Source organism: Hypanus sabinus, chromosome 27 (genome assembly GCF_030144855.1).
Source record: "Hypanus sabinus isolate sHypSab1 chromosome 27, sHypSab1.hap1, whole genome shotgun sequence".
Taxonomy (NCBI): domain Eukaryota; kingdom Metazoa; phylum Chordata; class Chondrichthyes; order Myliobatiformes; family Dasyatidae; genus Hypanus; species Hypanus sabinus.
In genome coordinates, this window is record NC_082732.1 from 43,135,163 (window position 1) to 43,146,440 (window position 11,278).

General features: G+C 42.4%; 1 protein-coding gene across 5 annotated transcripts in view; it reads left to right on the forward strand.

Moving 5' to 3' along the window:
* The window catches only part of ubxn10 (UBX domain protein 10), a 46,458-nt gene extending 35,447 nt beyond the window's left edge, over positions 1 to 11,011 (forward strand). For 4 of the 5 annotated variants that reach the window (XM_059952339.1, XM_059952336.1, XM_059952341.1 and 1 more), the window contains exon 2: positions 6,418 to 10,399. In XM_059952339.1, the coding sequence (XP_059808322.1) occupies positions 6,433 to 7,215 (783 nt within the window). In that variant the 5' untranslated portion in view covers positions 6,418 to 6,432 and the 3' untranslated portion in view covers positions 7,216 to 10,399. Of the gene's footprint in view, positions 1 to 6,417 lie in introns of all 5 variants that reach the window. The other variant, XM_059952338.1, reaches the window with a different exon arrangement.
* The last annotated feature ends 267 nt before the right edge of the window (positions 11,012 to 11,278 follow it).

Sequence of the window (11,278 nt, forward strand, 5' to 3'; positions counted from 1 at the left end):
AATGGCAGATGGAATTTAATGAAGACAAGTGTGAGAAGTTGCACTTTGGTTGGGCCTATCAGAGTAGATCTTACATAGTGAATGGTGGGGAAATGAGGAGTGATGAAGATGAAAGGGATCTGGGAATACAATAGACAATAGGTGCAGAAGTAGACCATTCGGCCCTTCGAGCCTGCACCGCCATTTTGAGATCATGGCTGATCATCTACTATCAATACCCGGTTCCTGCCTTGTCCCCATATCCCTTGATTCCCCTATCCATAAGATACCTATCTAGCTCCTTCTTGAAAGCATCCAGAGAATTGGCCTCCACTACCTTCCGAGGCAGTGCATTCCAGACCCCCACAACTCTCTGGGAGAAGAAGTTTTTCCTTAACTCTGTTCTAAATGACCTACCCCTTATTCTCAAACCATGCCCTCTGGTACTGGACTCTCCCAGCATCTGGAACATATTTCCTGCATCTTGTCCAATCCCTTAATAATCTTATATGTTGCAATCAGATCCCCTCTCAATCTCCCTAATTCCAGCGTGTACAAGCCCAGTCTCTCTAACCTCTCTGCATAAAACAGTCCAGACATACCAGGAATTAACCTCGTGAATCTACGCTGCACTTCCTCTACAGCCAGGATGAACTTCCTTAACCCTGGAGACCAAAACTGTACACAATACTCCAGGTGTGGTCTCACCAGGGCTCTGTACAAATGCAAGAGGATTTCCTTGCTCTTGTACTCAATTCCCTTTGTAATAAAGGCCAACATTCCATTAGTCTTCTTCACTGCCTGCTGCACTTGCTCATTCACCTTCAGTGACTGATGAACAAGGACTCCTAGATCTCTTTGTGTTTTCTCCCTTACCTAACTACACCGTTCAGATAATAATCTGCCTTCCTGTTCTTACTCCCAAAGTGGATAACCTCACACTTATTCACATTAAACGTCATCTGTCCACTCACCCAGCCTATCCAAGTCACCCTGAATTCTCCTAACATCCTCATCACATGTCACACTGCCACCCAGCTTAGTATCATCAGTAAATTTGCTGATGTTATTCTCAATGCCTTCATCTAAATCGTTGATGTAAATCGTAAACAGCTGTGGTCTCAATACCGAGGCCTGTGGCACCCCACAAGTCACCATCTGCCATTCCGAGAAACACCCATTCACCGTTACCCTTGCTTCTATCTGCCAACCAGTTCTCTATTCATGTCAATGTCCTCCCCCCAATGCCATGAGCTTTGATTTTACCCACCAATCTCGTATGTGGGACCTTATCAAATGCCTTCTGAAAATCGAGGTACACTACATCCACTGGATCTCCCCCATCTAACTTGCTGGTTACATCCTCGAAAAACTCCAACAGATTAGACAAGCATGATCTACCCTTGGTAAATCCATGCTGGCTCGGCCCAATCCTATCACTGCTATCCAGATATGCCACTATTTCATCTTTAATAATGGACTCTTGCATCTTCCCCACCACCGATGTCAGGCTGACAGGTCGACAGTTCTCTGTTTTCTCCCTCCCTCCTTTCTTAAAAAGTGGGATAACATTAGCCATTCTCCAATCCTCAGGAACTGATCCTGAATCTAAGGAACATTGGAAAATGATTACCAATGCATCCGCAATTTCCAGAGCCACCTCCTTTAGTACCCTAGGATGCAGACCATCTGGACCTGGGGATTTGTCAGCCTTCAGTACCATCAGTCTACCATCACCGTTTCCCTCCTAATGTCAATCTGTTTCATTTCCTTTGTTACCCTATGTCCTTGGCCCATCCATACATCTGGGAGATTGTCTGTGTCTTCCTTAGTGAAGACAGATCTAAAGTACTTAATAAATTCTTCTGCCATTTCTCTGTTTCCCATAACAATTTCACCCAATTCATTCTTCAAGGGCCCAACATTGTTCTTAACTATCATCTTTCTCTTCACATACCTAAAAAAGCTTTTGCTATCCTCCTTTATATTCCTGGCTAGCTTGCGTTCGTACCTCATTTTTTCTCCCCATATTGCCTTTTTAGTTAAGTTCTGTTGTTCCTTAAAAACTTCCCAATCATCTGTCCTCCCACTCACCTTAGCTCTGTCATACTTCCTTTTTTTTAATGCTATGCAATCTCTGACTTCCATTGTCAACCACTGTGGCCCCTTTCCCCCCTTTGAATCCTTCCTTCTCCAGGGGATGAACTGATTTTGCACCTTGTGCATTATTCCCAAGAATACCTGCCATTGCTGTTCCACTGTCTTTACTGCTAGGCTATCCGTCCAGTCAATTTTGGCCAGCTCCTCCCTCATGGCTCCATAGTTTCCCCTGTTCAATTGCAACACTGACACCTCTGAGCTGCCCTTATCCTTCTCAAATTGCAGATAAAAACATCATATTATGATCACTACCTCCTAATGGCTCCTTTACTTCAAGATCGCTTATCAAATCCTGTTCATTACATAACACTAAATCCAGAATAGCCTTGTCCCTGGTTGGCTGTCGTACAAGCTGTTCCAAGAATGCATCCCGTAGGCACTACAAACTCCCTATCCTGGGGTCCAGCACCAACCTGATTCCTGATTCTCCCAGTTCACCTGCATGTTGAAATCCCCCATAACTATTGTGATATACCTTTGCCGCATGCCAATGTTAACTCCCTATTCAACTTGCACCCAATATCCATGTTACTGTTTGGTGGCCTGTAGACAACGCCCGTTAGGGTCCTTTTGCCCTTACTGTTCCTCAGTTCTATCCACACAGACTCTACTTCTCCTGACCCTATGTTCCCCCTTGCAAAGGACTGAATCTCATTCCTCACCACCAGGGCCACCAGGAATACAGGTGCATAATTCATTAAGAATGGCATCACTGGTAAATAAGGTCATAAAGAAAACTTTTACGACATTGCCTTTCATAAATCAAAGTATTGAGTACAGGAGATGGGATGTTATGTTGAGGTTGTATAAGACATTGGTGAGGCCCAATTTGGACTATTGTGTGTAGTTTTGGTCACTTATTTACAGGAAAGATGTGAAAAAAGGTTGTAAGAGTACAGATGAAATTTACAAGGATATTGCCAGGTCTGGCGGACCTGAATTATAAGGAAAGATTGAATAGGTTAGGACTTTATTCCTTGGAACGTAGAGAATTGAGGTGAGACTTGATAGAGGAATACAAAATTATGAGGGCTATAGATAGGGTAAATTCAGGCTTTTTCACTGAGGTTGGGAGGGACTACAACTAGAGGTTATGGGTTAAGGGTGAAAAGTTTAAGGGAAACATGAGGGGAAACTTGTTCGGTCAGGGTGGTGAGAGTGTGGAATATGAGTTGGATTTCAATGTTTAGGAGAAGTTTGGATAGGTACATGGATGGTAGGGGTATGGAAGGCTTTGGTTCCAGTACAGGTGGATGGGAGTAGGCAGTTTAAATGGTTTGACATGGACTAGATGGGCCAAATAGCCTATTTCTGTGCTGTACTTTTCTGTGACTCATTCTTCAGGTGTATTCTCTATTCTTTACTCTCGAGTGCTTTTTGTCCTTTTGTGTTAAATTATTGCTCTTAAGACTTGCACGTATATGCTGACTGCTGCCTTATCAGATCCGCTTCGCCTGTAATCTGCATCCATGGTTCAGCTCACAAAGATTGGTGCAGGGCCAAGATTTTGTTTTGTTGGAGCTAATTTGCCCTAACGCTTCAGCAGCACATCAAAAATATTTAACAAATGCCAATTAGAAGCCATCTGCAGAAACATTTTGGGTGTAATCCTTCATCTCGCCTCCCCCACAAGCAGTGCTGGAATGTTCTTTTGAAATGTTTATTTTACAGCAGGGGTGACACTGTCCATCATTGTTTAACACCGCAGGAACATTTTGCAGTGGAACAGCTCAATTGATTGCATTCTTAATATGTGTAGCAAATGTACTGTATCTGACATGTAGCAGAGGTAGTGTAGCAGTTAGCATAACTCTTTACAGCACCAACTGGGGTTCAATTCCTGCTGCTGGCTGTAAGGTTTGACCACACTTGTGATCAGCTCTGGTTGTCTCATTATGGGAAGGATGTAGAAGCTTTACAGGGAGATATTTACCAGGATGTTGCCTAGATGAGAGTGTGTGTCTTATGAGGAAAGGTTGAGAGAGCTCGGGCTTTTCTCTTTGGGGCAAAGAAGGAGTGAAGTGATAGCTTAATAGAGGTGTACAAGATATGAGGCATAGATAGTGCAATCACCCAGTGTCTTTGGCTATGACAGAAGTGGCTAATATGAGGGGAAGTAATTGTAAGATGATTGGAAGTAAGTATGGGGAGGCGTCAGAAATAGTTTTTTTACAGAGAGCAGTGAGTACGTGCAACACCCTGCCATGGCTGGGGGTAGAGGCAGATACATTAGGGATGTTTAAGAGACTAAGATAGGCACATGGATGACAGAAAAATGGAGGGTTCTGTGGGAGGAAAGGGTTAGATTGATCTTAGAGTAGGTTAAAGGGTCAGCACAACATTGTGGGCTGAAGGGCCTGTACTGTGCTGTAGTGTTCTATGTTCTAAAAGAATATTAACACTGGAAGGGTAGAACAATTAGAATGAGAACACAAAAGGATGTGTTCCTTTAGAACACAAGTTTCAAAGTATATATGCAGTATACATACCACACCCCCCACGCACATAAACAAATTGCGCAAATGGTGACAAGAACATCAAGTCCCCCCCCCCATGCAAAAAAAAATAGTGCGAACAGTGGCAAGGAAGAACGAGCAAAAACACAGAATATAAAAAGAATTGAAAGTCCAAGTGAACTACAGTCCAATCCATAAACCGCTGACCCCCAACTTTGGTACCATCCTCATCCTCTGACAGCATCGAGGGGGAGAGAGACCTTTCAAATGCAGTGGTTTTCCTTCAGGAGTAGCGAGTGAGAGGCTGGTAGACAGTGCTGAATGATCACCTTGCACATTTCAATCTTCCTCAATGCTTTAATCAGCAAGATGGACAAGAAATGGGAGCAACTGTTCTGCATTGTAAAGAAATATTAACATTGTGAAGTGAGGACAGTAGAGAATGAAAACAGAAAGGAATGTAAAGGGTGTTAAATGAAGGGCTGAAAGACATGGCGAAGCTGGTCAGATCCTGTTAAAGAGAGAGAAAGGCTGAGCCAATATCAAAGATGGACTGACTTCCAGTAACCTAGCAACTGGATGACCTAATTTAACATTTTATTTCCATGGTGATCCTGTCACTGTGTTATCAGAATTATTTTCCTGGACTGATCCATCCCTCATCCTCCTTCCCTGCCAGTTAAAACCAATCTGTTTTCCCCCATTCCCAATCTGATATCTGTCTTTCCCCAAATGTTGCCTTGCCCACCTAGAGCTTCCAGAATTTTCTGCTTTAAATTGAGTTTGGTGAGGATACGTTGGTGGAGGGGAGATGTTGTGGAGGTCAGAGCTTGGGTGTATGGGTAAGCAGGGAACCATTACTGCATTCTGACGATGTCAGCTTAACTTGGCTCCAGACCAATAATACTGTTGTCTCTCAATCCTCCTCCTGGGGCATAACCTGCCTTGTACACAAGTGCAACTTAACCTCTAGGTCATGCCCAATATCTAAGATCCCCTGTGGTTTATTAACCTTGTTAACCTGTCCTGCCATCTTTGAAATATTGTGTACCAATGTGCAATTTTGATAGGAATTCAAGCTTCAAGATAGGTTATTGTCATTTTTTAATGTAAAGGAGAATGAAATGATTGTTACTCTGGATCTGATGCAGCATAAAGAAAACACTATAAGAATAAAAAATGCAATAAATAAAAATATGATAAACAATGTAAAAGTTTTTGCAGACCTTTTAAAATTACTTCAATTAAAGCACATTACAGGGAGGTAGCTTTTGTATGCAGATGGTCTCTGGATTGACCTGCCAGAGGAAGTGATCCAGGCGGGTACAGTTGCAACACGTCAGAGACGTTGGATAGCTACGTAGAGAGACTTGGAGGCCTGTGGGGTGAAGATTGGCAACTGGGACTAGCAGGGAGGATGCTGTGGTCAGCATAGACCGGTTGGCCCCAAGGGCCTGTTTACGTGATGAGTGACTCTATGATATACTCCTCTTCCTGCAAGTTACTATCTCAGTTTGATTCGCTATGTCTTTTTGGAGAAGAAGCTCTGTAACAGCCAATCAAGCCCACACTGCCCATTTACACCCATCTGATCAATTAATCTATTAACCCCTACTTCTTTGGAAAGTGGGAAGAAACCAGAGCACCCGAAGTCCATGCAGTCACAGGCAGAACGTGCAGCCTCCTTACAGACAGCAGTGGGAATTGAACCTGGGTCGTTGGTGCTGTAATAGTATCACGCTAACTGCTATGCTATTAAGCTGCCCCCAAAGTTGCAGGTGTTGACGGAGTAGAATTAATTGAGTTTTCTGATTCTCTTTAGGTATGAAAGAGTGAAATGACTGCTACGGAGCCAACCAGCAGACCATCCTCTGGGTCCAAAAGCACTTCCTTTGATCTGCCTGTACACTCCATCACAGATCCCAACACCAACATCATGAATGTTCCAAGGCCTAAGTCTGCCAAAGGTCGGAGTCGCTCTAACTCAGCGTACGTTCACGGCACAGAGAATTGTTCCTATCCTGTTCCGATTCCAACTACCTTCAGTGATCGAAGCAGCTGTCCCTCATCCTCGCCCCCTGTCTTATATCCACACAGCAGGATCACTCGCATGACCAAAGAGGAAGTCCCAGAACTTCTCCATCCTGTACCTTCTCGGCCATCGTCATCCTTAAATCGGTACAGAGTTCTACCCTCCATTGGGACCAGCGTCATCAGAACAAAGACTCCAGACCATAACGTGGACTTAAGCATTGACATTGAAGAAAAATTAAGCTTACACGGGGAAAAGGAGCCATCACACTTTAAATCCAAAAATCTAACTTCCAAAGCACATTCCCTTGTCTTCCCACTGGACGAACCTTCAGAATCTGAGCCGAAATTGCGACTTGCTGTGAGGTACCCATCGGGCCAGAGATTTGAGCGTTGCTTCAGGCCTACAGATACACTACAGACTATCCTGTCTGTGGCGGATTGGAGGAGTGATGGTGACTATAAGAATTTTGTCGTTGAAACGATGGATGTGCCTAGGAAGAGCTTCAATGATTTGTCGAAGACACTGGAGGAATGTGGAATTCAGAATAAATCAGTTCTTTGTATCTTACATGATGATGATGATTAATGCATGTGTTAGTGACTTGTGTATCACTTTTCCTATTGAAAATTGTAAGAATGTCAAACCTACAGATTTTTCAAATTTGTTAATACTTCTTACCATAAATCCACATCAATGAGACAAACAGCATAACTTCAGTGGCAAACACAAGAGATTCTGCAGATGCTGGAAATCCAGAGCAATGTGCACAAAATGCTGGAGGAATTCGGCAGGTCATCTCTGGAGAGGAATAAGCAGTCAAAGATTCAGTCTGAGTCTCGTCATCAGGACTGGAAAGGAAGGGGGAAGATGTTAAAGTAACAAGGCGGGGGTGGAAAAGGAGTGTGACATTTAAATGGCATTTTCTTACATTCTAAAGCATAACTAACAGTGGAAAGGTGGACAAGTGAGGCAGTGATCTACATTTTCCATGGTCAAGTTAGGTGTTGTGGTGTGCAGTAGTTATATTTCTCTTCAGACCAGTGAAGAGATCCCAAACAGAAGAACTTGTGGATAATTTACAAATGCAAAAGTTGATCTAGAAAATAAAAGGGAAGTTTAGTATGCACTCAGTGGTCACTTTATTAGGTACACCTGTACATTAATGCAAATATTTAGTCAGCCAATGATGAGGCAACAACTCAAAACATGCAGATATGGTCAAGAGGTTCAGTTGTTCAGACTAAACATCAGATTGTGGAAGAAATGTGATCACAGTGACTTTGACTGTGGAGTGATTGTTCGTGGTAGACAATGGTTTTAGTATCTCTGAAATTGCTGATCTCTTTGGATTTTCATGTTAAACGGTCTCTGGAGTTTACAGAGAATAGTGCAAAAAAGAAAAAAAAACCCATCTAGTTCTGTGTGCGAAATGCCTTGTTAATGAGAGAGGTCTGCGGAGAATGGCCAGACTGGTTCAAGCTGACAAGAAGGCTACAATAATTCAAAGCAACATGCAAAATGCTGGAGGAGCTCAGCAAGCCAGGTAACATCTATGGAAATGAATAAACAGTCGATGTTTCAGCCCAAGACCCTTCACCAGGACTGGAAAGGAAGGGGGAGCAAGTCAGACTAAGAAGTGAGGTTGTAGGTGACAGGTGAAACTGGGAGGCTAAATTAACTGAGAATAAATTGAGAAGGTGGTATACATAGTGTGTTGTAGTCATCAGTAATCTGTAGCAACTTTGCGTACAGAGTTTGCATAAGTAGATACACAACTTGGATATGACATAGGAGCCATCCCAACCTGAATCATAGCAAAGCCAGATCTTCAAAGTCTTCCTAGCATAAAATAAGCCTTTTTGCTGTGGAGCCAGTGGTCAGTGAGGACGTGTGGTCCCAGTCCCAGTCCCTGTCACTCATGTGCATTCTTTCTGTCCCCAAAGTAGACCCACCAATTGCAAAGGCATTTCCCACCGAGAGTCACCACCAGTGGTGAGAAATCCCACTAAAAAGTCAAATTTATCATCAATTCCTTGCAGGCATTTACAGAAAGTTAAAGAAATACAATAAAATTTATGAAAACTATGAAGTCTGACAAACAAGCAATGTGCAGAAGAAGACAAATTATGTAAATAAATAATACTGAGGACATGAGTTATACAGTCCTTGAAAATGAATCTGTAGGTTGTGGAATCTGTTCAGAGTTGAGGTGAGTGAAGTTCTGCACTGGTTCAAGAGCCTGATCATTGTAGGATAATAATTGCTCCTAAACCTAGTGATGTGTGACCTGAGGCTCCTGTTTCTCTTTCCTGATGGTGGTAGTGAGAAGAGAGCGTGTCCTGGATGGTGGGGTCCTTGATGATGGGTGCAGCTTTCTTGTGGCTGCATTCCTTGTAGATGTGCTCAGTGGTGGGGAGGGTTTTGCATGTGATGGGCTGGACTGTTATCTGTTACTTTCTGAAGACTTTTCCATTCTGGCCTATCTATTGAACATCTTCTGTGCAATAGAATGTAGAGCTGGGACTCACGATCCCAGCACATGCAGTGCATTGCATATTGGTCTCGCATAGCTCTAATAGAAGCCCCTTGCAGCATTATTTCAGCTCATTGTTTTACTTACACAACAGATTCTAACCAATTTCTTCTGTTGATGCACCTGCTGGATATTTCAAATTCTTTTGAACAAAACAGAAGGTTGTATTAGCAGCAGCAGCAGCAATTTAAACCAGAAATTCTGGGCATGCAACTTCTAAAAGAAATTGGTTTTGGCCCAGATTTAAATGACAAAAGATCTTCCCTTGAGTGTGGTGCTGCCTGATCACATCATTGGTGAAACTGTGTACAGAATAAGTACAAGGTGTAATAAAACTCTGTGATCTTGTTGAAAACAATCAAATGTTGGAAGGTTGAGATATAGTGGATGTGTCTAGGACCAGAGGGCACAGTTTCAGAACAGAGGGACATCCATTTAGAACTGAGATGAAGAGGAATTTCTTTAGTCAGAGGTTGAATCAGTGGAATTCATTGCCACTGATAGCTGGGGTGGCAAAGTGTTTGGGTATATTTAAAGTGGAGGTTGATACACTCTTGATTAGTCAGGGTGTCAAAGGTTACAGGGAGAAGGCTGGAGAAAGGAGTTGAGAAGGATAATAAATCAGCAATGATTGAATGGCAGAGCAGACTCGATAACCTCAATGGCCTTATTCTGTCCCCTTATGAAAGGGGAAAGGGGCCATTTGATCTGTAAGACAGACTAACTTTTCCTGCATTTCAACCTCCTTACAGGAAAAGCAAAGGATAAACAGGGAAAGAGTTAAATGTGCGGAGCACCGTGGTTCCTAGTTTTAAGTTTCCTTTGACATTGCCCATGGACAAGTGAGCATTTCATGCTTTTAATCTACATTTAGGAGTGACTTTAATTTTTTTAATGATTTTTATGAAATTTTAATATATTTTGTTTAAAATGTTATGACATTTCTGATCTACTTGTTGTTTAATACCAACCTTCTTATACAATGACATTTTCTCTGTTGTCTTCTGTTTACATTACTGGTTACCAAGCACAGAATACATCAAATAACCTGAACAACCCTGATATGAACATTATGTTGATTCACTGGAGTTTCTGTTCAACCCCATGACAGGTTTTTAAATCCTTCACAAGATATTTGCTTTTCAAATGGAATTTTAATATTCATTTCAAGTGGAAAGAGCCAAACTGTAATAAATATTGAATGTCTTTCGGCTGAATTCACTCTATTGTCACTTTTGTGAAGCCATTTCTGCATTTTTTTCTACAGGAAAAATAGCACAGAGGTAGCAATCCGCATTGGTTCTGTGTTTTATTAATGTCGCAACAAGGTGCTGAGTAATAGAAGCACAGAAGAAGATGCTGCAAGGTAAACTCCTATAATGCAGTGACCAGAACGACTCCAAAAGGGAGGCCGCGGTAGCGTAGTGGTTTAATGACACTGTTACAGCTCGCAACATTCCAGAGTTAAGAGTTCAATTCCAGCATCCTCTGCAAGCACATTTGTTCATTTCTTCTCATGACTGTGTAGGTTATCTCCGGGAACTGCAGTTTCCTCCCACAGTCCAAAGATGTACCTGTTAGTAGGTTAATTGGTCATTGTAAACTGTCTTGTGATCAGGCAGGGGTTAAATAGGAGTGTTACTGGTGGCATGACATGAAGTACCTATTCTGCACCGAATCGCTAAATAAAGATGTTTTTCTCAGCCCATTGAATCTCCACTAGCTCTGAGCAATCTAGCCAGTTAGTCATAGCACTGCATAATTGAATTGAATTGACTTTGTAATTGACTTACATCCTTCACATACATGTAAAAATCTTTACGTTACATCTCCATCTGAATGTGCAATCATAGTAATTTATAATAAATATAACGGTCATTGTCATATAGAGTACACCAAGTCAGAGTGAGTTCATTAGTCTGATGGCCTGGTGGAAGAAGCTGTCCCGGAGCCTGTTGGTCCTGGCTTTTATGCTGCAGTACCGCTTCCCAGATGGTAGCAGCTGGAATAGATTGTGGTTGGTATGACTTAAGTCCCCCTGATCCTGCAGGCCCTTTTTACACACTTGTCCTTGTAAAGGTCCTGAATCATGGGAAGTTCACAACTACAGATGCG